This window comes from Thunnus albacares, chromosome 5 (genome assembly GCF_914725855.1).
Source record: "Thunnus albacares chromosome 5, fThuAlb1.1, whole genome shotgun sequence".
Classification (NCBI taxonomy): Eukaryota; Metazoa; Chordata; class Actinopteri; order Scombriformes; family Scombridae; genus Thunnus; species Thunnus albacares.
This window is the reverse complement of record NC_058110.1, coordinates 16,338,163-16,364,879: the sequence shown is the minus strand read 5'-3', so window position 1 is coordinate 16,364,879 and position 26,717 is coordinate 16,338,163. Positions and strand designations below refer to the sequence as shown.

Genomic DNA, 26,717 nt, shown 5'->3' with positions numbered 1-26,717 from the left:
GGCCTGGTGCGCGAGAGAGCCGGTGAATATTCCAGAGAGAGACAGCAGTTTGACGCTCAGCCAGCAGGGCTGACTGTGAGGGAAAGCAATGTAGCAGGAAGGCACATTCAGGGAGGTATGTAGAAGTGTTAGCAGTCATGAATGTAAGCTTTATCCCCCAAATAATGGAAAACATGCAGCTACACAGCCCCTGACCTCTCTGTCATTCTCTGTTTTCATTTTTCTTGGTATAAACACAGTTTGTTTAAAGTTTTCTCTGTTAAAAGAAGTTGCTTTATTGCTGATTTAATGCATTCTTTTACATAGTATACACTTATGCATTTTGATAACATGAATATTATTTTAGGTGACCCCATTGGATCAAATTAAGACAGTGACAATCATATGGCAAACATAAAATCTAATAGTTTTTCTCAACATTTAGCTCATACATTACAATTAATACCAGAAGCAGTGGAAGGAAGACATTAAATGTACCACTAATAGATGTGGTTTTACAAAAAAGGAATGATCATTTAATTAAGGTCAGTGCTGATATTTATTTGTCATGAATGATTTAAAAGGCACATTCATACCATGGCCTTAAAGGTATTATCCAGTCCAAACACTTTATAGCTAAACACGCCGCTCTTCAGTGAGACAGATCTCTGGAATTCTGAGTGAGCAAATGGAAACTTGGTATTAAATGAGGAAAGTTAATGTAGTTTCAAAAATGTTTTACTGGCTCCTTCTCAACCATCCTTCCTTTTTAGGAATACAAGCAGCCTGTTATCTTAAACATAATTTGAGACATTACATATCTTAATCTGTTGTCAGCATATTAAACTTTGCTTTCCATTTGTTCAGCAGAAGTGCTGCTCATTTAGGGTCAGTGTTAAATGCCGACACCACACGCCCCATCTGAGATTTCTCTTCTGAGTCAAGTCTTTAAAATGGACTCAGCCTTTCACAGCCCAAACTCATTTATTAAAATTAACAACACTGAGTCATATTGTTTATATAACAAGCATGATATATCATCAGTGTAATAAAAAAGGATGACTGGATGTTACCTTTTAGGGCATGTATGCAGATACCATTTGATTTGATTATTTAACGCATATAAAACAAAACATCTCTAAAATAATATACATTGTTACACAGAGTTTGTTTTGGCTCAGCCCAAATTGCATGGAATGTACTCATAAAATATAAATGCCATTGACAAAAAACAATGTTATCTTCTGTTCCATTCTTGTAGCCTTCATTTGGCACTGTGCGTAAATAGGGTAAACAAACAAATCAACAACTGTGATCTAATAACATAAGCAGTAGCAACTAAATAAGTACATACACATGAAAGCATGCAAGCAGGCTTTTGTTTAAACACGTGACACGACATAAGTAAAATGCTAGTTGGTTATATGTCATATGTTTCCTACAGGTCTTACTCTTAGTTTTCATATGTAACACTATGTCTGAAGTGCTATTAATAAGTTACATTCAGCATAAGTAAAATAATTCCTCCGTTTTGTAGCAATTTAGAAAATAAAATAGATATCTCTGTTTATCCCAGGGCAACTCTGTGTCGAAGATCACACCACAGGCGCTCTCATTAATACCTGTGAACAAAATACAATGTTACTATTCACACATCTACTATTCATATGTGAATTTAAACTGCATAGAACTGCATCTTAAGAAGGATGGATAATAAAAGATATACAGCGGGGTGAGACCTACCTGTAATAATTAGGTTTGAAAGGGCCGTTCTTGTTGAGGCCCATGTACTTGGCCTGTTCGTCAGACAGCTCTGTCAGGTGGGCGTCAAAGTTTGGAAGGTGCAAACTGGCCACATACTCATCTGGAGGAAAGAGACAGATTGCAGTCTAAACTTTCTAATGTGCAACATTTTTGCTTTGCTGAATGATGCCATTTTTAAGTCAAGTCACAAGGTGGCAACACTGAGTAACACAAGTGAGGAAAGCTTTGGCTACAGCATGCTTCTTCCTCTTCTTTCTATGATCATTCTTAATAAATCTGTGATCTAAAACATAGTTTCTGTGGAAACAGAGTTGGCTCTTACCCATCTTCTTGGGCAGAAGATACACATCCTGTTTGTAACGTCCCTCTGGAGCATTGAACAACTCAATCAGGGCCAGGGCCTACAGACAACACAGACCACACAATGGCTGTAAGACTCACAAGCAACTACATGTCACTGCAGAATAGTAATGTGGTGTACAGAGAGGGAAAACCTTCTCCAAGCATCTGTCCTGAAGTGTGAGTGGAGGAGCATTAAATCCTACTCCTGTTACTTCAGCTACAGAAAGTATTTTCTCTTCTGGGCTACAAAGAGAGGATGAAATTACTAACCTGAGTTGTAGCAGTGATGGACAACACAAACGTAGGCACTGTGGAGCAGCTCAGATTTAGGAGGCGACCCTGAGAAATAACAGGAACCACAGTAGCTGTTAGCTGTGGGGTCAAACAGCTGTGACAGACTGAGACACTTACAGGACTTATTATTCTTGAATTTTCCACCAGGTTTAACTTTCAATTACAAGACGACACAGAGATATCATTGTAATTTTACACACTACAATATTTCACAATTGTGAAATGTTACAAATCCTTAAATAAATGCAAAATTGACTAAGTGTGGTGTCAATATATGATATTTATGATAGACTAAGTATAGAGACTAGACTAGTATTGCAGAGGGAAATCACCTCTGCCAGTAGGACAACTCTCTTTCCATCAGGCCAGATGATGTGGTCAACCTGAGAGCGCACCCTCTCCCAGGTGAGCTCAGGGCTGCGCAGACTCGCCTGAAGACATAAAAGACAGGTCAGTCCTACAACTAAATGACAAACAAAAGCTCCAAGACATGAATAAAGTATATACAAAAAACTGAAAACACATTACCACATCAATCTCAGTGTTGGAATGTCCCATATTGCAGACGATGCAGCCATTCTTCATTCGGTCAAGCTGTTCTCTGGTAACAACATTCTTGTTGCCTGTATTGAACAAAAACACAACAACAACGATATGATATAAACAAAGTCACTGATGTTGAAGTTACTCATGATTGTGGAGGATGAAAATCAAATTTTAAAAATGCTTCTGTCATAAGAACAGACTTATAACTACTTGTAAATTGTGATTGTGATTACTGTCATTACTAGCACATGGACCCAAAAAGCATATTTTAACATTTAGATGAAAAGTCTATTTTTGACCTTAACTGGGATATTTAAAGCATGCGTTCATTTATATGCTGGAAACACTGAGATTATCAAAGCAGAAGTAATGCATGTGACTGCATGGGGTGCATTACCAGTGCAAGTTATCACCACGTCCATCTGCCGGATGACCTCACTCAGCTTGACCACTCGGAACCCATCCATGCTGCACGAATACATGAACAGATCATGTTGTTTAAGCAGCACAAACAGAGTGAGAGCAACTTAAAAATGATAACGTGTTGTCATTCTAGCATCGCAGCTACTCTGATGCACTACAAAAACATTTACTGATGTAACAGTATTGAATGGTAACAGTTATTCACTCACCATGCCTGGAGGGCACAGATAGGGTCAATCTCTGTGATGCACACAATGGCTCCGAGGGCCTTAAGAGCAGTGCAGCAGCCTTTCCCCACCTACAGACCAGGGGGCAGTAAAATACTTCATAAAACAGAAGTCTTGCATACACGCTAAATACACATAAACGGGTCTACTCCACCTGTTGAAAACTGAGTCATGCCATCTAAAGTGAGAATGTTTTCAAAATGGAGAATGACTCACCTCTCCATAACCACACACAATGACTTGTTTGCCTCCAAACATTATATCTGTGGTCCTCTTCAAGCTGGCAGAGACAAGCAAAATGACTCTCTTTCAAATACAATGAGTCTTAACAAAAGAGAAACAGTATCCAGGTTGTAAACAACAGCTAGATTTCTGTTTTTTAAAGTATTGGATGAATCGTTCTGCTCACCCATCCAGGATAGATTCACGGCAGCAGTAAAGGTTGTCAAACTTCTGCTTGGTGACAGAGTCATTCACATTCATCGCAGGGACACTCAGCTTGCCGGCCTTAGAGAGCTGGTACAATCTGAGAGTGGACAGTGGGAAGCATGTTCAGGCAGATTTGCACACACATGCACATATCCACACACAACACTGAGCTGCAATCCTGTGTGACCTGAAACTTTCCGGACCATCTGGCTAATTGATCCCATTGAGAGTTGCACATGTACAGCTGCTGTGACCTGTCATGTTTCTCAAACAGGCTCCAGTCAAATCAGGCCAGTGACCTTTTCAGTCTACAGTGTCAGTCTGTATTAATACTAATATGACTTATGTAACTGCTTTTGATACTGTTTGTGCAGACACTGTATGACATACATCAGGAGGCTTGGATTGCTTCCAGCTCGGCTCCATCTAGAGGACAAAAATATGTAAACACGTCATGGGAAAGGTCTCTAAAAACAGCTTCATCACTGCGACAATAGTGGGTCTTATTAGGCTGAATAATAAAGTTTGTTATATAACTATAAAAATAGTCTAGCAATCAGCACTCCAAAGAGCATCAAAGAGGCCAAATCATATTTGCCCAAAAAGCAGGTGCATCAGTGAAAAATTATGCTAAATAGTTTAGTAGTATAGTATGGCAAGTGGAGCAATATTAAAAATCATGAAAACATGTTCTAAAGCTATCCCACAGCATAAACTTACCATATCATAACTCTAAACCTTTGACCAATATCAATGAATAAAGAAATATTACCACAATCTTTATTATTTTCAGTCCCTTATAGGCTGTCAAAAACTGTGCCAGAGACCTGCCAATGTTATAAATTCTTGATGTCTATGAGAGAAATGCTTTTTTGACAGCCTGGGTCTTACTTTTATCATCAGTCCCTGTGTCCAAAATCTGACTATGAAGCAGTGAAAAGAGAAAAGAACTACAAAAACAGACACGGATTGTACTAAAAATATTTTTTTCTTCATTCTCTACTTCCTTTAAAACTCCCAAACCCATCAAATATAATCCCCGTCTCACCTATGAACTCCAGTAACACTCTCCTCTACGATGCCCCGGACCTTCTTGAAGACACTGGGGTACTTCTTGTAAACCCAGTGGGTCAAGTCTCCACCATCATCCAAGATCTAAGGAACAAATCAGAGGTAACAGCGTGAAAGATAACCTCTGAAATAAAGGCAATGATAGAACAGTAGAGCAGAGAACACACAGAGGAGAATCGACTAAGACTGGTGTTAGGTTTATTATGAGATTGTTAGGTTGATACCATATTGGCCTGCCAGCCCTCAGTGTTGACACAGCGATCGATGCACCACCAGAAGTCGTCCTCTGACTCACCCTTCCATGCAAACACAGACACCCCTGCAGCAAACAAAGCACAGACAGCTAATGGAAAAGACAGCAAGCAGAGAAGGAAAGGACTGGCCGGCTGCATGAGCAACAGGTCCATTAGCGCACATTACACAGTGAAAGTACATGTGCCATTGGTTACTGCTGAGTTACAAGTAGAGCTGCAACAATTAGTCGATGAATCAATTAGTCGATCGACAGCAAATAATATTTTTTAATCAAATATTCATTTTGAGTCATTTGTTAAGAAAAAATGTCCAAAATCTCTGATTCCAGCTTCTCAAATGATTTTCTTGTGTATTTCATCTCCTACGATAGTAAATTAAATATATTTGGGTTATGAACTGGTCGTTTATGATCGGGACAAAAAGAGGACATTTGAAGATGTTGCTTTGGGAAACAGTGATCGACATTTTTCACCATTTTCTGACATTTTACAGACCAAATGACTGATCGATTAATCAAGAAAATAATTGATAGATTAATCAATAATGAAAATAGTCATTAGTTGCAGCCCTTGTTACATGTTGCATTAGGATTCATTTAACTTTACTGTTAAGCAAGATATTTCAAACACAATCAAAACTACATGCAGCAACATTTTTACTGCATTTTAGACACCCATAATAGTTAATGTACAGACCTATAATCAGGTTATTTTTAGTAAACAGGAACCTGTTGAATCATCATGTAATTAATATTGAAGCTAATGCAAAATAACATCCACTGCTATGAATATACACATTTTATATCTAATGTTAATCTACAAACCATTACAAAACTTGATAAGACCTGATAGTGGTGATGTGCTCTTCTTGGCTTTGTGTCATAAGCTGACTGTAGTAAATATCAGCTGATTGTTTTTGTATCCAACTGAGACAAAGCAACTCTGATGAGATTCAGTTGCAAAGCATCTAGTTGCAACAAAAGGTTTTACATGTTAACATTGACCTTCGAGAGGAGATGATCTTACCTATCTCAGCAAGAGCAGCGGCCACCTCATTCTGAGTGGAGTAGATGTTACAGGCAGTCCAGCGACACTGGGCCCCCAAGGCTACCAGAGTCTCAATCAGGACCTAACAGGGAACGATGGAATATACAAATACGTGAAGAGGTAGCCGTGGTAAAGAAGAGAGGGTGATAACAGTTACAGTTATATGCAGTGAAAAGGATAAAAGGACGTACTGCTGTCTGAGCAGTGATGTGAGTACAGCCTACTATCTTCGCCCCAGCCAGTGGCTTCTCCCCCTGGGCTCTCTTCCTCAAGGAGATCAAGGCAGACATGTCTGGGGAGTAAACACATTGTGCACAAGTTAGTGTGAGCTGAAAGGACATAAATGTTGGGTTTTGTTTTGGGAGATAGAAAGAATGATGTACCATTTTGAATACAAAATAAGCCCTTTCTACAAGTTAGGTGTGTAATAAACGGCTGTAAAATGGAGACTGATTGAGCAAAAATGTCAGCAACAGCTGTTGCTGCCCAGGCTTGAGCCTGAAGAACACTTGTCAAGCACTCACACCTACTTATCACTCACACAGGCAATATAAACAGCCAGAGAGACAGAAGAGAGAGGGAGGTGATTTGTGAGTATACAAAAATAACAAAATGCCTCAGATGGTAGAGGAGGAATCTCAGAAAGAAAAGTAACAAGAGATGAACTGAGAGACTGAGCCCTGCTCTCAGTTTGTTTTGAAATCAGGAGAAGGACCTTTTATTAATCGCTGACTCAAATACTGTCCAAGCAGCAAAACAGATGCCATGTGATATCTATCAGGGAACAAAGTCATGACAGGTAGCTCAAAGCTCTCTTTGTACATATGATAATGATATCAAATCTCTTACTGAAGGCGACTGTATCACAATAAAATCACAGAAAACTTGTTAAACCAACATTTTATATTGATTCAACATGTACGCTATTGCCTCTCTGAGTAGGAGACAGAGATTCCATAAATTCATTTTGATCAAAGTGTCATTCCTGAATCATACAAAAGGCTCCCATGATTCTTTATATTATTTCATATTTAGAAATGGAAAAAAAAAATCTATAATCTCTGAAACGCCAACAATGTGCCAGTAAGGTCAGACTAACCTTGTTCTGCTATTTCAATTTCGCGGCGGCCAAATTCGGCCTGCTTGATGTTCTTCACACAGAAGTCGCTGCTGCCATGGGTGTTGACCTGGGCTTTGTCCCGGGGGGAGGTTTCATCATCGGAGCTGTCGGTGTAGGATGCAGCTGGCAAATGGAGAACACAAAAGGTCATTATTGTGGAGAAGAATACAAAAAAGACAATTATGAAATATATATTCATGTCCATTGTGTGAGAGGTGGAGCTTGTGTACGTGTTTCCTGTGTGTGTGAAACTGTTTGCAGTGTACTTGTGTGTGTGCGTGTGTGTGTACTTTTGTACAAATATGTATGCTTATATAAGCTGAGTGTACATACTTGATTCCAAAAGATGATGTATGCACTTAAAAAAAAATAGATTATCAACCATTTGGAGCTTACAGTGATCTTAAATCTCAACAGTAATCATTTATAATCTCCATCAGTCTGTCAGAGTACAGTCTGTGCTCTAACATCTCATAGAAGTGGAATGAAACTTTCAGGTACCTGAGCTGTAGCTGTCTGTAGACGACTGCGAGATGGACCGAGAGAGGGAGCGGCGGCCTGCCTTGGTGGGGTATTTGCTGAATTCCTGTTTGTCCTCTGTGTTCGCAAACTGGATCTGTAGAGAACCGGAACAAAATGGAGCACAACATGAACATAAAAGGCAAACAAAATCCGGACATTAGTCAGTTTGTGTTTGGACTTTTTCTGTATGTATGCACAGATGAAGTGTCAACAATGACATCAGGGGAGCAAGGAAGAGTGAGGAACAAAAAGTACCATCTCACACATTAACAGCGATAACGCTCTCATTTATACGCTTTTGGTAATGTGTTCACACTCCGTTAGTTTAGACTCATTTCACTGTTTCAGCCAATTAAAATGTCCTTTCAAAGGTAAATCACCTGAGCCTGTTACAGTAAATCACAGGTGGATCAGGAAGAGGGAGCTGACGTCTATTTTTAGATGCTCCCTCCTGCTCTGTGATTTATGCTTTGTTCCAATACACAGGCTTCAGTTGTAGGTGTGGTTCATCATGTCAACCCAACCCTTCAAAGGGCCCTAGATCAAAGACCTGGAAGCGCATAAAGTGAATCAGTACACCGCTAGCTCACCTATTTTTTATATTAGCCTTTAGCAGAATATTTCAGTCTCGACTGTCCGATCTTCGGCATTAACTGCAAAGGTTGATCCAATTTTTTAAAATCATATCATACAGCTTGTGAAAAAAATCCAGTGCCTTGTGTGAATTTGGCTCTATTTAGTGTTTACAGGCTACAATTAGACTTAGGATCTAACAAATCCACCAAGTGTCTGGCTGCACTGGTAGTACACAACAGTCAGTTGTCAACATTAGAGGGATCAAACCCTCAGGTGCTTTAGTAAGTGGGTCAGTTACAACAGTAAGGAGTCACTAGTTAAAGTCCAGCAGAACAATCTACGTTGATCCTGACAATAATTAAATATAGACCAGGAGAATTCAGGAACTATCCCGCGTAGATCCCTGTTGGATTAAGGCTGTAGTTTCTATTTTGCTTACACCTGGCACTGTAAATAAGTGGGACTGTAACAAAGAGACTGTTTCTGGACAGGTCACAGTCATACTACATCTCAGCATATTACTAGAATAGCACGTCTGCAGGTGGGTATCAGGCCTGAACCTCATGGTGCCCTTAAATTTTAGACTCTATGGCTTTGACTTTGACTGCTCTGTTCCCATGAAAGACTCAATGTCACACCTGGCAAGCAGTGTTGTACTATTGCTTACTGTATACTGTAGGTTTAGCAAGAGGATGTATTAACATGATTGTGCATGTGACAAATGTTAAAATGCCCGATGAGAGCTGCTGTGAACTCTGCCTTTCCAAGAAACCCTAATGGTGTCTTGGTGGCTTAGTGGCAAGTGTGTTGGATCATATCCAAGATCACACTTTGATGTGTCTCATGTCTTCCTCACAACATTGTATATCATCAATATATCAAAGCATGCAGTCAAGGGCGGCAGACTTTCACTATGCTTATTGTCAATAGAGGAAAGCCTTCAGACATTTTTTTGTGACTTATTTCTTCCTTTATGCATTCATTCCTTTTTTATCATGACATTTTGTTTTTTTTTTGTTTTTAAATTGACTCGCTGGATGTGCTTTTATGGGTAAAGCATGGTCAAAAGGCCTCCTTGTTGATTAGACTTTATAATTCTTGGTAATTTGACTTATACAACACGTTTTCTTTAAAGGTGCAGTGTGTAGAATTTAGGGGCATCTAACGGAACGGACTTGGCAGAAATGGAATATAATATTCATAAGTATGTTTTAATTAGTGTATAATCACCTGAAAATAAGAATTGTTGTGTTTTTGTTACCTTAGAATGAGCCCTTTATATCTACACAGGGAATGGGTCCTCTTCCACGGAGCCTGCCATGTTGCACCGCCATGTTTCTACAGTAGCCCTGAATGATGGGGGGACGGGGGTATTCAGTTGGCTGCAATCTGCAACCTCACCGCTAGGTGCCACTAAATCCTACACACTGCACCTTTAATAATAGCGTTAGACAATTCTAAGCAGTTAGAAGCATCACTTTGGCTATTCTTGAAGTCCTTCACTGCTTCGTTCTCTTCCTGAAACATTCGCTTTGCCTCACTGATAATCCTTTCAAATATCTTCATTCATTGTGGCAATGCTGTGTGATTTCCTTGTTCTCTTATTTTAGATGTCCATAGTATGTGTTTGGACTAAAAACTTACGTGCAGGCCAGCAGAGTTGACACAACACACAGACGATAAATCCGGGAACACATGAATGCCAGACTAACAACAGTGAGTTGGGTAACATTTGAGTGTGATGTGCACTGCACATACGGACCTAGAGCTATATCTTTAAGGTATAGTTTAGTATTTTGATAATAACATTGAAGAGTGTTTGTTTGTTTAGTGGCACAACATTAAAGCAATAAGAAACAGAAACATTTTCCACTGTCCAACAGGTTGCTGAGAGGATAGTTTTCTGAGTTTAAGTTCACAGTTGGGTGAAACTGGCTTGAATGATTCAGTTGCTTGGTAGTTGCTACGCAAACATTTAGACAAACCAAGCCTGATATATGGGGTTCATACAGCTAGCGCCAACATCATTTATGATCCCTGAGCAACTGGTTTTCTTAGACTAAATGGTTTCATCTAAAACTTGAAAAGTCTCATGATAACTGCTATAATTTTAATTTGAAATTAATTTAAAATTTCAGTAACTGTGGCTGAAATGGCTAAAACAGTTAAGTGTTTACATCTCACAATCTCTTTCCAAGGGCAGTGACACCTGGGCCTCAACAGTCTACTGTGTCAGTATGAAGAAACTCAAGAAGCTTGTGAGACAGTGTGAGCTGAGCAGATCTCTGCATGTCTCTGTTTTCACAATTGACAGTGTGCTCTATCTCACATGCTTGCAAAATACTAATTTTATGTTAGCTTTGCATCAGTTCGGACTCTTGAGGATCCAGCAGAGAGTTTTTTTGTACAGTCCCTTGAACTTCTGCACTGTTCTTCCCTCAATTCTACACATCAAATTAAAGAATCTCTCTCTTTTGGTTACAGCATCAAGGATAACAAGAGGTTAATCTGCTTAATGATGAATTACTCAGTGTTACTTAAGACGGCACTCTGTTTCTGCTACTCTTACACAGTGACTACCTCAGAGGTAAGCAGTGAGAGTAACCATGGCCTTTTGAGAAGGAGATCTTACTTGTAATTGCATTTCAGTGAAACATCTTTGTTGCAAGTCAAATAAAACCTTTCTGTGTGGACTGCACTGTTGGATAAGACAAAAAAAATCATTCCACCTAACTACAAAAAGAAGACAGAAAACTTGTGACATGCCTGAAGCAACTCCAGCACATCTGAGTGTGTGGGATATGCAGTATCTTTCCGGTGATGCATTAGTAGCGACTCACCCTTTCTCTCCCGTGCCCATGTTTGTGTGCCATGGCTGCCTGTCACTGCCTGGTCTCTCCAGTTTTCCAGCCTACTTCCCTTTGCCTGTGTGTCCTCTGTGTGATGGTACTAGGTGTCCCTGATGCTATTATCCCAGAACACTCCCAGGCAGAGCCAGGGGGAGGTTCCCACCTATTATCGTGATTTCTAATGGCCAACCTGGAGAGAGAGAGAGAATGAGAGAGAGGCCTGGAGAGAAAGGGGAGGCTGATTCTAACTGAGCTTCTCTCTCACTCTCTTTCACTCTCCGCTTCTGCCCTTGACAACCAGCTGCTAAAGTCATTAGGTTGTATTCTATGGTTGACTTTTAAGTGCTGAGAGAGCGAATGCAGGGACAAGTTGCAAGGAGAGAAAAGGTCAAGTATGTACATATGCACAAACTAGAAATAGGTGCAGAGAAAAATTACACGCATATTGAAAAAACACATTTGCTGCAGCTTTTACTTTCAGGCTTTACTCCTGATTTGGACGACTAAATAAAAGGGGATTGACAGGAGGAATTAAATCCTGTTTCCATTAGCCCTCATCTGCATCAATAAGCGGCCCATCCAGTCCCATCCTACAGCTAAAAATAACCTTTCTCTCCTAGATAGCAGGCCAGGTCACAGACTTAAGCTGTGGTGTGACAGTCAGTCTGCAGTGTAAGGGCTCAATGAGGGCCTGGCATAAGGCGACATTACCTACTTACCCAGACACCACTAGCGCTCTGCAGTGCCATCTGATTGAAAAGACATACAGTCTGATCCACATACTGTAGATGCTTGTATAAACATTAGGGCCTGAAAACAGGCTAATGACAGGAGTCCCATTCAACAAGTCAAAGACAGAAAGTCTGAAATATTTTTTTATAATGGTGCATTAACAGTAAAAAAAAAAAAAAGCTAAAGTCAATGAGGTGAAATTCTTCACAGGTGTACTTACTAAAAATCACTGTACTTCCTGTTGTCTGCAAATGGCGCCTGTTTAGATCAACGCATGCATGACGGATTACACAGTGTTGTGAAAAAAACATACAGTGAGCTAATCCCTCCTCCAGAACTATGTGACCTTTAGCACCAACTATACCTTCTACTTCTGACTATACACCTCAATCATGAGGAATTTGAATATCAAGGTAACACATGATCACATATCATAAACAACAACAAGGGAATGCAAAAATTATTCAACAACCAAAAAAAAAAAAAAAAGTAAAATGAGAATTAAGAAAGTCAGAATGCTGAAGACAAATACTGTAGTTTAAGGAGAGAGATGCAAAAGCACACCTGAGAACACAGTGGAAAATGATGAAACTAGTCAGTATGGACGTGTTATATTTCTCAGTTTATGGTGACTCTCCCCCAATGTTAATATGGGTCACACTGTGGGACAAACACAGTACTTTGCTTGTGTAGACTATCGAAAACAGAGTCTTTCAAATATTTCTTATATCATAAGCTCTTGTTTGTAGAAAAATGTGACAATGCTGGTGAAAATTGGTGAAGTCTAGGTAATGCTTTCAGCCCAAACATTAAAAAAATCTAAGTTCAATTCGACCACCAAGAGGCACCAAAGACAGAAATGTTCAAATTCTACACGATAGGACTTTAAATATAAATTCTGAGTCTGTCTCTGTGCTAGTTTTCATTTTTAACCACCCAACCATCAGCGGCATTGTCAGATCATTTACTGTATGTTTCCACACTTTGATGTAAACTCGCCAGGGGCGGAAAAAAATCTGCATTCGACCTTCGTGAAACTCGACGTTGTGACAGACAAGATGAAAAGGTGAAAATAAGGTATGAACGCTTTTGCGCTTTTATGTAAAACAGCCCACAGGGATCAGATAGAAATGATGATGCATGAACAAATTCACAGTGAGTGAGTCCGGTTCCCGGGGGGGCGTATTGTGTAACTGCTGGATAGATTCAAAGAGAGAGAGGAGGCAGAGTAGTGGCGTTCTTTGACTTTCCCACCCACACACACACACACACACGCACACACACACATTCATTTCATTTTTCATTTGTAGAAGTGATTGTTTTTGCCCGTAGCGTCTTTCTGGTTGATTATGTGACAAAGCAAAAGACATCCAAAGTCTAATTTCTCATGTGTGATACTGTCTGCAATATTAATTTGGTTAATTATTTTTTTCCAATCATTTGCTGTATTTGTTTCGCTTAATTCTTTTTTTTTTTTATGCAAACAGTTGGCTCAGTTTGACACTGGGCTCTCACATTTATTCGTAACACACTGCTTTGTTTTCATAAGCACACTGCACATTCCTACCATCCAATATGTTTTCAATCAGGCTCCCTGAGGCGGCTCACAGTCCACACATTATTGCCTCGTCAGACAGGGGGTCGGAGGTAATATTCTGAAGTCTATGAGCCCCGCTGCTGGGAAAATTGATATTTTTACTATTCTGATTTTGTCCACCTCTTGCAGATGCACTTTAATACTACAAAGTAGCATACATAATCCTACATTACAACATAAGAGCCCACCAGTAAATACTAGCTCATAATTTTCAGGTTTTGTTGAGACTATCACAGGTGCTGAAGTTAATATTTTTGTTAAGTGTCTTTGATGGTGTTGTGATGGTACACTTGTTGTTTAGTGCGCATGTTATCATGATTTCTGAGATACATCCACTCACAACATTTCATAATTTAACAAGATAAATGAGTCATGTTAATCTGAGCACCAGCTGGCAGTGTGTCAGTGTTAAACAGAGGTCTGGTGATCTCCATCTCAACAGTGAGTTTTTTAAGGCCAAATCTGCCCGCTTACAGAAGTAGAAAGATGCTACAAACATCCCAAATGATGTAGTGAGGCAACAAAATCATGATCAACGTATTGTTTATCAAACACAGAGCATCAAGTTCAGCTGTAGGTGCCAGAATAGCAAGTAGATCAGTCACCTATACTGCGTAATTATTCAATACCTCATGTAGAGCCTAACAGATGTCAAATTAGTGAGGCTGGGAAGATTGCAATAATAGTAAATATAACACTAAATGATGTAATAAATGATGGAGATAAAATCATCATAAATATTTATAAATAAAAAGCATGACTATAGTACAAAATACAATTATATTAACATTTATTAAGGACCAAACATTTTATTATTAAAATGCAGCTAATTAAGCACTTATGTACTGATACTTCTGTTTGGATATCTGTTGAAGTACTGTATGTTCCAATATATTTACTACTTTAACCTATGCACACTGATGAATGTGTCAGGCTCTAGTGTCTTGATTTTACAACACAGACAAAGTGCACCAGTAAGCACTGGTGTCAAAGTCAAAGGTCACCTTGAGTGTTAAAGAAATACTTCACAATAGAGTTGCCATGTTTGACAAAATACAGAGTTTGTGACACAGTCTTGGCAAAAAGCTTTCACTAAACCAGTATAATCAGTTTAAGGACCACCAAACCTTTAAGCAAAGTAAACAAAAAAAGTCACAGGAGTTTTCCTTCCAACATTTGAGCACGTTAGTTCTGAGAAACCAGAAAGAAGCTTTCAGCCCGCTAGTCTGTTCAGTGTTTATCCGCTGCCTGTTGCCAGCTGTTACACACGGTGGTGGATTGGGAATGATATGAGCAGCCACCTCAAGGGAGTCATTCGGTCTGATGATTCTTCTGTGCCGTTGTATAACAGCCAAGAAATTCAAGGCCTTTTTCTCACAGGTGCACCTTGTGCTGTTAACACGTTTTTATCATGCTGTTCCCATAACTGACAGTGATGAAGCCCACACATACCGAACACTCCTGAACAAATTCAAGAGCGGCATCACAAACACAATCATGGCCTCTCTTGTCACTACATACAGACATTATCAACTTTTATAAATTACATTCCCATCACCCTAAACCTTCAACGTATTCAAAGCTGTGCGACTGCAATTCACGGTGGATTGAAATTCTTCAGAACAGCCAACACCTTATTTAATACTTCAGACTGTCTAAGCTAAGGCACAGTATGACAGCTGGTGTATTTCTTTACTTTGCAGAGGTCTTAAATCAGAGGTTTAAGAGCTCAACCTGGCTTTTAGTTGTTTCCTGCCTGCAGGATGTTGGCATGATATAGACATTGTGATTTAAATAAACAGGAAGGCTACACCATGGCAGATTTAGACAATAATCCTTTCTTTGCTCTTATATATTTTCACCTCAGTAATAACATGGTAGCAGCTATGATTAGACAAACACCATATAAGAGACAAGAAAGTCAAGTTTTTATCATTGTGGCCTAACTTCTCTGATTATTTTAAATACATTATAGATCAGATTATGTCTCACTTAGCAGAGGGGGGCCTGGCTGTAACATTAAGTTACATGTGACACTGCAGCATCACATCACATGCATGCCTTAAAGCTGCATCGGCGTCTCTCTGCTGTCAACTTCAGGCTGAAAATGCAGATGCTGCCTTATGAATGCATGACAGACATAACCCTACATCACATTGCATTGCCTTGCCTTAGTGATGCGCTTCACTGCAGTACAATGCGTACCGAGGCTGATTTATCCATGTGCCTGCAGACTGGTACACACAGTCTCTTTAGCCCAGTGACAGTGACTGATGGCGGAGATCACGTTTCTTACCTTCTTGACGGATTTCAGAGTAGGGACGGCCGTGAACGCTGCAGAGGGCATTTCCCCGACGTTCATGTTCACATCGCTGCTGTTCTTGCTGACAGTCAACGCGGAATATTTTTCCGCAACGTTTTCGGTCTCTTTCACATATTTCGTGGCTTGTTTAACCTCCGCCTTGCTGTCCACAACCGAGTCGGTCATTGCATCCAGGTGGTGTTGAGCTGTTTCTGGGGTGGAGAGAGAGAGGAGAGGAATAAATAAAAGCCGGTTCTGAATTGAGTTCAGACTAACGTTAGCTTTGTCCGTCGCTTTCTTGCTCTCTTGGCTAAGCTATCGTGGCTTAAAATGACCGAACCGACGCTGAAGCACGACGCGGGGCAATAAGTAGCCTACTTGAAACGAGATTAACCTGTTATCTGTCTTCACTACTTTCTACAAGAGCCGCACGAAGACTTGTTTCGGTCCTCCGGGTCTGCTGTCATCCACAGACAGCAACATCACCGAGGGGAGGGGGCGGTTGTGTTGAGCCTGTCACCTGAACAAGTGGGCAGTGTGTAACGTTAGACGGTGATTATCCAGTTCGCGCCGGTGGAGAGGGGGAGGTAACGGCTGGGGGGTCGTTACTCGTTACCCCATATTAAAATATATTACATTATATTGACTCGATACTTTCGTTACTTGCGTTACTTGCAAGCGTATACCGGTATGTTGTTTCCATGGTTGCACTGTTGCCCTGCGTTAGGTCTCCTAGGAAGCGGGGTACAAATCCCGCCTCCTGCGCTATGATTGGCTGACTGTGGCACCAACGTCTATAATCTACAGCGACTGATTGGCAGAGCTTGATTGGGACAGAGTTTAACCTGGGAGGTGGGTTTCAGGGCAAAATACCAATGTTATTTCGCCCCATATCAGAAAGAAATTAAATTAACTTCATTCAGTTGTTTTGTTACATCAGACGAAACTCTTGCAGAACTCTCAAACTTGCAGAACTAATATAACCAATTTGTTACAATTTGCTCAGATTCATCTGTTGGGATGAAAGAGAAGTACTTATACTGTACTTGTGCACTTCAGTTTTATTCTACTTTATACTTTGATACCACTACATTTAAGAGCCAAATGTTGGTGTTTTTACTCTACTACATTGATGTGACAGCTATACAGTAGTTACTAGTAACTGTAGAGTAAGATTTGCATGATTATTTCATAAAACATGATGCACTGTTGATTAAACTACTCAACATCATAAAAAGTGGATAAAATCAGCTCTACCAGCCACATTAAAATGCCTCTTTTTATGTTATTGGACCAGTAATAATTATCCAATTACATAATACATGTAATAATATAATACTATGAGAGGGCCCATGCATAATGAGCACTTTTACTTTTGAAACTCAGTTTTGGAAGGCAGGACTTTTACTTGTGATGTAGTATTTTGTATTAGTTTGTTTACTTTGGGGAAGAAACTGAGTACTTCTCCCTCCACTGAGCATGTTATGATCTTAATGTTACAATAGGATTTAAGTCGATATAAAATAAGATTATCTGCAGTTTATTATATTATTTTAACATTATACTGAACAAGATGGCAGACTACCAGAGTTTGCTAATGTATGTGTAATATACAATGTGCAGTACAGGTGAAACTTTTTATTTGCCCAGTCTCCCCTCAAAAAAGAATCACCTATTTTTCTAATTCATTTTTTATTGAGAAAAGTACAAAAAAGAAACATTATGCGTCATACATTTTGTCCCTTTCCAAAATAATCACCTATTTTGATAATCAATTAATGGTTGAAGTCATTTTTGCTTAACATGTCCTGGTTCCACCATCTAAATCTGGAGGATTTGTTGCTTTGTCTTATGTGATAGTAAACTGAATATGGACTGTTTGTTGACAAAACAAGCAATATGAAGACATCACCTTTGGCTTTAGGAAATTGGTGATGTGTATTCTGTACAATTTTCTGACTGTTCCTAAACCAAACAATTGATTGAAACAAGAAAAATCTGCAAATTGATGATGGAAATAATCATTGGTTTAAGCCTCAATATAGGGGGCTTGAAAACTTCACATATTCATAATTTGAACCATCAACAATATTAATCAAAAGATACATCACCTCTGCCACAATGGTTGACAGATTTAACTTCTGACACACAATAAAAGTAGTTAATAGTTTGATGATTTGGTTGATATCCTGCAAAAATATCCAATCCAATTTGCCACAAATAAAACTATCAGCATTCAATAACTGCGGCTCCCACAAGGCTTTGATGGCAAGCTAACAGCTCATGGAAAAAGTGATGACATTACGACAAATAACTTTGAGTCACTTATTACAGTTTAATTGACATAGGTTCCATGAATTCAATGTCCAACCTTATTTCATTATAAAAAAAATAGCATTGCAGAGCTGCATCTGATGGGTAAAAAAAAGCTACTATCTACAATGAAACAAACCAAACACTTAGGTGGACTGCCAATGAAGTAACTACGTGGATAGAGCCATTGTTTTCTACAAACACTAAGTCTTAAACATAAAATTGTATAAAATGCATCCACAAAATTGGGCAAATTAGTAAGTACATCCAATACACACTGGGGAAGAAAAGAATTTCTGTACAATATTTTCACATCAGTATCACATTTCAGTTTTTGCTCCGTGATGGTAGATTGGACTTAAGATGCTGAGTCCATTCCCCACAGAGCATGGGTTGAAAAAATATGAAATGTCAAAATACAGGACATCACGTAAAAGATATGACACAAGTGTAGCATAAATGCGTAATGAGTGTCTCTGGAAAAAAAAAAAAAGGCTGTACCATTTACAAAAAATATTTAAAGCAACAAGTATCCACTGGTGAGAAATTCTCAGCTTTTTAAAAGGACCAGGGTCTGACAGAGTATGGCTTCACAGCTATTATCTCCTCTGTGTGACTGGCCCTGGTTCCCGTTTCCTTTCATTATTGTCCAAACAAATCACTGTGAAAATAAAAAGCTGGTCCTAAGTGCTTGACCAGATAAGCTGAGTATGTAAGCATTCTCCATTTCAGACACGAGGACTAGAAAAGTCCACAGGCTCATCAGCCACATGGCCCGCTCCCTGGAAGACCAGCGTAGAAGTTGAAGAGATAACAGAAGAAACCCAGTGGTGGCACTGTGGTTTGGTGTGTGACGGTGGGGAAGGAGTGAGTACAAGTGAGAGAAGAAGGTGCGGCAGATGGATAAGCTGTGATGAAGAGTCTCAGGCAGGGGAAAGTTCACAGACAGATGTGATGATGCTGGCGACGGTGCTACGAGACCCGGATCATCTGAGCCACCGTCTCATCGGCTGCTGCCTGGGCTGCCTCCTGCTGTTGCTGTGTGAGGGGAGGAGAAAGGATCAGTGAGGTCACTTTATGAATTACAAATTTAGAAAAATTATACATTTTAAGGGAAGTCCAATAAATTTAAGTGCTTAGTTGACAGATTTAAAACATACAGTATCCACAGACTTGAGTCAGTATCCTTTTCTTATTAGGGTGATGTTTTTCTGCACAAATCTCCTTACCTGTGCCAGGGCCAAAGCCATTTCCTCCTTTTCCTTAGGTGAAAAGAAACGGCCTCCATCTCCTCGCTTGCGCTGCATTGCATGACGGTGGCGAGACTCGTGCAGGTATTTCTGCGAGAGAGAAAGCAGGTGAATCGGACCATGGTCAATTTAACATTATGAATAGATTATTGTGCCACCTCTGTGCCAGTACTGGTTACTTCATCCCTCCAAAAAGCATATTTTCTTACCTCTCGTGGTATCTAGCCATGCAGATACTTGTCAAGGTTTGGAGATAATCTTTTCTGAGATTACATGGCTAGATACCACTAGAAGTAGGCAAGAGAATATGATTTTTGTAGCTGGTGAGTCAAAGACACCTAGATATTTTTCTCACTTGTTTATACAGTGTACAGTGAAAGCGTAGTCGTGTGTGGTCCATGATCATGATAAATGTGCCTTACCCTCCTTTCTTTGGGGATCTTGCCCTCAGCCTCCAGCTTGGCTCGGGCCTGTCTTCGCTTCAGGATGCGATGGTACTGCTTAGCATTGACATACAGGGGCTCCTCTTCAAGCATCTCAGCCCCTGGCAGGGGGATACGCTGCATTGTGGGTACTCCGCCACCTCCAGGCACCATCTGATGGAGGGGGAGACACAAACAGGCACACAGTGCTTAGAACCACTACCAGGGAAAAGCATAAAAACTGTATATACTGACATAAACAAGAAGTTACAATGCAAATGGTTAAATCAGTATCACATCAATCATTAGGCCATTATTCAACACTGATATGCAGTAATACATCACTATATAGGTTTAAATTTTAAGTTGCATGTTAGAGATCCTGCTAACTCACACAGATGTTTTAAGTTATTCTCGCTAATCAGACTCCTCTACAGACTGAATTGTAGAATTTGGAATTTCATGAGGTCACCAAATTTCATGAATTTAAATAATAAAGGTGCAAGTTGTCCCGCCCCATCAATTAATGGGCTTTTTTCACAGCTGTTAATATGAAGGCTATTTACAAGTTGGAAACTGGTAATTACAATAACTTTGATATGACATGAACATGGCATAAGGCCTATTGACAGAAAGGTGCAGGAGGCCGATCACACTGACCTGACAATACGTCTAACCAAGCATAATAACTGAAAACACCTGTGTGGGTGGATTATTAAATAAACATGTTGATATTAACTGCATGGTTCAATAAACTCAAGTAAAAATAAAACAGAATTAAAGATCACCAAAATCATTAATTCATCTTATCATTACAATATGATTCCATTAAAAGATAAATACATTTCTACAGTATATCAAAAAAGATAAACGATAATTATATTTGGTGTTATTTAAAGCTTAATGACCTCCACCACACCACACACCCTCGTGTGAGACTAGATAAAAACAAAAAAGGTAATAAGATGTTGGGTACCTCTGCACAGGGTCTTACCATGACCATTCCACCTGCATTGACCATGTTGCCGGAGACGGGCAGGGTGACGGTCACAGTGCCTTGGCCGCTGTTAGTGGTGTTGGTGTTGGCACCCCCTGCCTGTACGATCTGGGCACCTGCCAGGCTGGCAGCTGGAATTGTGATCATTCCTGCAAAACACAGATCAACATCGGCATTCTTCATTCTCAAATTGAAAAGTGAATAGAGCTTTAGAAAGTCCATAAAGCAGAAGCAAAACTCAAAATGTAGATGAGTTTACCCTGCTGCAAGACGGTACCGTCAGCATTGACAGGCTGGTAGACAATGGTCTGTCCGTCAGCTGTCTGTGCCACTTGTTGGCCCTGCACGCTGATCTGCTGCCCCTGTGGGACCACATGTGAGGAGAAAAAAGACACTTAGTTATAATAACAATGATTAAAGAGATGTGCCGCTCTATTGGTTAGGATTTCACACCTGGTTCTGTCCAGCTGTGATGGCTGTCTGGGGCTGCTGGATGATGATCTGCTGAGGCTGACCCTGCTGGCCCTGGAGCTGAAGGGTCTGACCGCCCTGCAACTGGATCTGACCTGGCTGCACCAGCTGGATCTATATGCAGACAGAGTAACACCCACCCTTTACATCAACCAATACTATTTCATAGAAAACGGTTTGTCTTTGTGTAAGATTATGTGGCAAAATTTGATCTAGTAACTGAGCCATATCCCTCACCTGCTGTAGTCCCTGAGCTCCAGATACCGGGACCTGCATTATGGTTTGACCCTGGCCCCCCGACATGGCTTGCACCATGATGGGTTGCCCTGATGATGTGATGAGCTGCCCGCCGCTCACCTGGACCATCAGTGGCTGCCCCTGGACCTGCAGAGAGATTCGGGAAACTGTTACAGCAGCACTGCCAGTCAGTGTGATTACGTGCTCTTATGTAACCGGGTTAGCTTTCACCACTGAGCCGATTTCTTAAATGTCATGTAAACAAGAAAACTGGTTTGTGTAATCGGGGTGATTAGGGAAACTGATTTCCCCTGCTAGATTTCTCCTAGAGAATGCCGATTTCTTGAAGAAGTATGTGTATTATATACTCTCTAAAGACTTCAGACATTGAGAATAACAGCTGAGCAGCTGGATGAAAGGACAGGTCATTACAAGTCTATTACACAGAGCAACGCATTCTCGTATCAAAAATATTTCCATCCAACGTCCGGCTGAAACTGAAAGTAACACAAAGTAGCCTGTAGAATTAAAATAAGTCAGTTTCTGCTGCTGAACATTTGACTATTTGCTGAATTTAAACACATTTGCGATGCAAGAAAAGCTCCTTTCTGTCTGTCTTTGCCTCTCACTGAGCTGTGAGTCTGCTACGTCACAGACAGGCACAGCCAATACATTACAAGAGAGCCTTGCTTCCAAAATAAGGTCAAGGGCAGAGAAGAAATCTGAATACTGACCTGGTGTATGTATCTGCTGATTTACAGTAACATGATAACTACAGTGAATAAACATGTTCTACCTGTGTAACCTGGTTTCCTGAGTTATCTAATTTCTTGTGTTTGCTTCCTCAATATAAACAGGTGACTTAGAGGACTGCACACAAATGACATGAAATCAGAAACATCCTGGATACCACAGTCTGGAAAATAGGATTTGATGATACACTATTAGTCTTTGTGTTTTGGGAGATGCAAACATAAAACCATCCTGCCTATGCACAGTATATCCTCAGCTATTCTGTGCCATGAGGTCAAACATAACATAGGCTATAACTGTGTATCAATTCTTTATTCAGCGGTTGCATATTTACTGAAATACTGTTGCTGAACCAAGAGATTACATGAAGTTCATTTAAACTCAATGTGTTTAAATGTCATCATAAACTTGACTAGACAAGGTGGTATCATCAGTCTAACTTGTGTTCACATATTCAACTTGACATGTACAGATGGTTCATCTAGCATCCATAAATGAGTGAGTGACCACTATGGGCAAGTGAAAGCATGTGGCAGCAGTTATGCCATGGGGGAAAATGACAGAGGGAAGGAACCCATTGCCATTTTCCAACGAGACAGTAAGAAAAAAATATAGCTAGATGGTGAGTACCAAGTGACAGCTTGTAATGAATATGGATCCATGCCATTCAATGCTGAAACCCAAAAGGTTCTGCTAACAGCAAAATACATCCATGTGACTCATGTTTCAAATGGCTTTTGTCCTTATCTTGAAGAACAAGATCTGACTTACAAAACTTGCTTTTCAAAGCAAGCGACAAACACGACTCTGACAAACAGCAGTCCTTTGACAACTATGAGAGCATAAGCGGAAACCCAAGGCTGACACACAACACACTGTGCTGAGGAACATGCAGTTCAGGCAGCTGCAAGACATGCTGGGAGGGGAAGAGGATGAACCAAACAGCACAGAGATGGGTCATGATAAACAGCCCTGGTTGTAGCATGCAAATTCATAGGCTGTAAGACTGTCATGACACTGACACAGGGCGGCGGTGACACCACTACCTGGAGTGTCTGCACCTGCTGGCCTGAGGCCGTCACCACTGGCGCCTCTGTTTGCAGCTGCACAGCCGTCACTGTGCCCTGTGTCTGCAGGCAAGGCAGGACAATACAGTCTCAGAAAAGTAAATACTTGTTGGGAAAATAGATCTGGAGTCCGCTGGAACGCTTTAATTCTGAGTACCTGTTACCTGTGAGCTTACAGCAAAAGGTTAAATTGTTGTGCATTTTTAAAGGAACTCGGATGGTAGGGCATGCTTTTCTTTATAAAAAACAAACAAACAAATTAAATGAGTAACTCCTCAGCTCACCTGCTGTTGGATCTGTCCATTGGCAGTCTGCACAACTATCTGCTCTCCAGTCGTAGTGGTGGCAGTGGTGTACTGCTCCATAGCTTCTTATTTATTGCCACAATCCTCTCTTGAGACAAAAGAAAGACACATACAGTATGAGCTAACGTTACATAGAAAATGTGCATGTCTGTTTTAGATCCAACTTTAGCCCACAGCCTTCTTATCCACGCAGAAAGAAGGGTTGTTTTGTCTTTCCAACCTTTATTTAACATCATTATGTGCTTCCAACTTACACATTATATAAATATAGACACATTGGAGGCCCATTTTGATTTCAACTGGTCATGCTAGCATGTGAAATGTTGTTTCTGACGTTTAGAGGTGATATATGAACACATACTGGGTGATGTGGGTCAGCACTCAGACTGTTTGATTAACGGGATATTTTCGTGAGCGCTAACAAGCCTAGCTAGCGTTAGTTAGCGTGTTCAAATAAGCATAAAACGGAAGCTAAATCAACAGATTAACAGCTAACGTCAATCTTTATGTGCTGTTGTTTCTTATAGTCGATGATACATTACTAGACGGTGTTTACTCGTGGGTGAATGTTGGCGTTATCAACCATTCCTTTGTTTGATATTTCAGCTAACTAACCTAGCTAACGTTAGCTGAGGCTTGTCGACCACCACAGATCATGTTTCCTCGCAGGACTCAACACCGGGGACAACAAGTTATTTGCAGCCTGAACAGTCCGGGACGCAGCGGTCCAAACCGAGCTGTCACTCGAGGTTTTTTTGCATTTAGCAGGGTTAGTAATTTGGTTGGTCCATGACAAACCAATCCGTGCTGACAACTACCAATGCCTTCAATCGGGTCTCCCTTACCGTGTCTTCGCTGTCCGGTTTCCCTCTGATTGGCTCCAGTACAGCTCGCTAAAGCCCAATCAACAAAGTGAGCGGACAAAATGGCGCAAATGAAAAAAACGGCGCCCGGGAGGAGATGCGCATGCGCATCTGCGTCACAGATGATGGCGTCACGTAATGGAGGGAGCTGCACGTGCTGCCCGGCAGATGTCGACATTTGGTCGCATTTATGCTCTTCTTTCTTTCTTTCTTTCTTTCTTTCTTTCTTTCTTTCTTTCCTCCAGACTTTATTAAATAAACAAGTCACACATCAACCAACTTAATACCAGGGACACAGACATGACATGAGGGAGCAAAGGGAGCATCATAAATTATATAAGTAGTACAGAAAAAAAATATTTTAAATAAATATATATGAACACATCTTTCAGAAGCGTTGTAAATAAAAGGACAGTTTTCATAGCTTTAACATTTTTGAAAGACTTAATAGAGTCAAAGTAACTCTTCAGCTCAGTTTTAAAAACAAGCAGGACGACAAGCTGAAAAACAAATTTTACCCACAGCAGTTTCACAAAGGTCAGAAGAAACAACAGGAAAATTAAAATCTATATATCTCAGCAACATAGAGACTTAGACTGTTCTGCTGTTCGGTTTGTTTTTTTGTTTGTTTTGTTTTGTTTTTTGGAAAACTTTCTTTATATACAACAAGGAGGTACAACAACAATTGCCATACAATTTACTTCCCCTAAAGTATTGAAAGTCTTCTTAGCAATAAGGTAATTTTTTGACTCAAATTTTCTTATTAATCTGGGAGACTCATGAGGTCTTGGTCCCTGGAGTGTAGCAACAATGAAGTTAATAACTTGATAAAATTGCTTGAATTGCTTGTGAATTTCATATTCACAAGGCCAGATTTCTTCAGTTTCTTCCAAATAAAAACTTGCTTTAGGTTGAACTTCAGACTTTCTATGATTCTGTCTGCGGGGTATCTAAAAACCAAAAAACTTTAAAGACATCTCATCTCTTGAGATGGGATGGACCGCTGTCAAATTAATCCTGGAATGTCATGTAATTGAAATCACATGACTTCACACATGTGATGCCATAGACTGGGGCAATGCGATCTTCCAATAAGTAGTACTTGCTGTGATTTAGTGTTGAGGATATAAATTTGTCATAAACAAAGCACTGTTGCTGATTGTTATCAGATTGTGTTTATGACATATTCATGCATCAGAATATGCTATAATGTGTTTTATATGTTTTATTTCAGTCAATTTTTCATTGTCTCACTTTAGATACTGTAGTGGGACAGTCATATATATCCTTATAGTGGTGAAGTATGTATTTAAATACATTAAATATGTAATACCAATAATTATTCAAGGGTCTTAGTCTTGTAATGGATTTCAGATAGTTATTGGGTGCAGATATAATGTATTCGCTTCATATCAAAATATATTGCTGAAGTGCCAACTGCAGAAATTATCCCACCTTACTCTAATTCACCCTATTTTACATTGTACAATTTTTTTCTGCTTGTGTTTTTGTGATCAATTTATTTCATTTTTTCTCCAAATCTCCTGGTACTGTTGTTTGTATTGTAATATTACTGTGCTGTTAATACACTTAAAAAATAAATAAATCTTTGACTAAGGTGCTATGCTGCTTGAGTTCAATAATATGTGGAATTTACCAAGAATGATCAGCAGCTGAATTGTATATTATATATTATATATTATAGGTAATATTGCTCTCCAACCCACTGAACACAGAATATCACATCACATACATACGTCTCTACATTAGCACTCATTTTCCTAGTTATAAAGTTTTGCATATCTAACCAAAAGAAATTTGAATGAGCACAGTGAAAAAACAAATGAAATATTGTTTCTCTATGTGAATTGCAAAACACACAGGCATAGTCCAAAATCTTTCCAACACTTCTTTTACAGGGTAATTTGATGTAAAATCTTGAGGGCTACTTCTTTAACTTTAGTA

General features: G+C 39.9%; 2 protein-coding genes across 12 annotated transcripts; both read right to left on the bottom strand.

Moving 5' to 3' along the window:
- Nucleotides 1-243: 243 nt before the first annotated feature.
- Nucleotides 244-16,915, bottom strand: ahcyl1 (adenosylhomocysteinase-like 1). 5 transcript variants are annotated; one of them, XM_044351075.1, is made up of 18 exons: nucleotides 16,761-16,915; nucleotides 16,069-16,286; nucleotides 7,998-8,112; nucleotides 7,476-7,619; nucleotides 6,568-6,668; nucleotides 6,356-6,458; nucleotides 5,300-5,394; nucleotides 5,053-5,159; nucleotides 3,985-4,101; nucleotides 3,792-3,855; nucleotides 3,558-3,646; nucleotides 3,323-3,393; nucleotides 2,908-3,002; nucleotides 2,712-2,810; nucleotides 2,356-2,424; nucleotides 2,066-2,144; nucleotides 1,723-1,843; nucleotides 244-1,601 (listed from the first exon to the last, which is right to left on the bottom strand). In XM_044351075.1, the coding sequence occupies exons 2-18, from the start codon at nucleotides 16,258-16,260 to the stop codon at nucleotides 1,595-1,597; spliced, it is 1,668 nt and encodes a 555-aa protein (XP_044207010.1). In that variant the 5' UTR covers nucleotides 16,261-16,286; nucleotides 16,761-16,915; the 3' UTR covers nucleotides 244-1,594. The 5 variants fall into 5 exon arrangements, with proteins under 5 accessions (XP_044207010.1, XP_044207009.1, XP_044207008.1 ...); XM_044351074.1 differs by lacking the exon at nucleotides 16,761-16,915 and adding an exon at nucleotides 16,595-16,754; XM_044351073.1 differs by lacking the exon at nucleotides 16,761-16,915 and adding an exon at nucleotides 16,469-16,588.
- A 1,470-nt stretch (nucleotides 16,916-18,385) lies between these two features.
- On the bottom strand, nucleotides 18,386-24,849 carry nfyal (nuclear transcription factor Y, alpha, like). Of its 7 annotated transcripts, none has more exons than XM_044352192.1 (10): nucleotides 24,735-24,849; nucleotides 23,869-23,977; nucleotides 23,561-23,647; nucleotides 21,765-21,911; nucleotides 21,510-21,641; nucleotides 21,316-21,418; nucleotides 21,036-21,205; nucleotides 20,060-20,233; nucleotides 19,617-19,727; nucleotides 18,386-19,425 (listed from the first exon to the last, which is right to left on the bottom strand). In XM_044352192.1, exons 2-10 carry the CDS (start codon nucleotides 23,947-23,949, stop codon nucleotides 19,360-19,362), a joined length of 1,071 nt encoding a protein of 356 aa, XP_044208127.1. In that variant the 5' UTR covers nucleotides 23,950-23,977; nucleotides 24,735-24,849; the 3' UTR covers nucleotides 18,386-19,359. The 7 variants fall into 7 exon arrangements, with proteins under 7 accessions (XP_044208127.1, XP_044208129.1, XP_044208131.1 ...); XM_044352194.1 differs by lacking the exon at nucleotides 24,735-24,849 and adding an exon at nucleotides 24,505-24,727 and having other exon boundaries at nucleotides 21,054-21,205; XM_044352196.1 differs by lacking the exon at nucleotides 24,735-24,849 and adding an exon at nucleotides 24,505-24,727 and having other exon boundaries at nucleotides 21,334-21,418.
- Between the last annotated feature and the right edge of the window lie 1,868 nt (nucleotides 24,850-26,717).

Excerpts from the sequence above, each read along its gene's own strand:
- nfyal (XM_044352192.1), bottom strand. The coding sequence starts at position 23,949 with ATGGAGCAGTACACCACTGCCACCACTACGACTGGAGAGCAGATAGTT. Across the intron at positions 20,234-21,035 it reads TGGTAAGACCCTGTGCAGAG|ATGGTGCCTGGAGGTGGCGG; the intron begins GTACCCAACATC and ends CCCCTCCATCAG. Across the intron at positions 19,426-19,616 it reads TGGCTTTGGCCCTGGCACAG|CAACAGCAGGAGGCAGCCCA; the intron begins GTAAGGAGATTT and ends CCCCTCACACAG.
- ahcyl1 (XM_044351075.1), bottom strand. The coding sequence starts at position 16,260 with ATGACCGACTCGGTTGTGGACAGCAAGGCGGAGGTTAAACAAGCCACG. Across the intron at positions 6,669-7,475 it reads AATTGAAATAGCAGAACAAG|ACATGTCTGCCTTGATCTCC; the intron begins GTTAGTCTGACC and ends TTTACTCCCCAG. Across the intron at positions 5,395-6,355 it reads CGCTGCTCTTGCTGAGATAG|GGGTGTCTGTGTTTGCATGG; the intron begins GTAAGATCATCT and ends TGTTTGCTGCAG.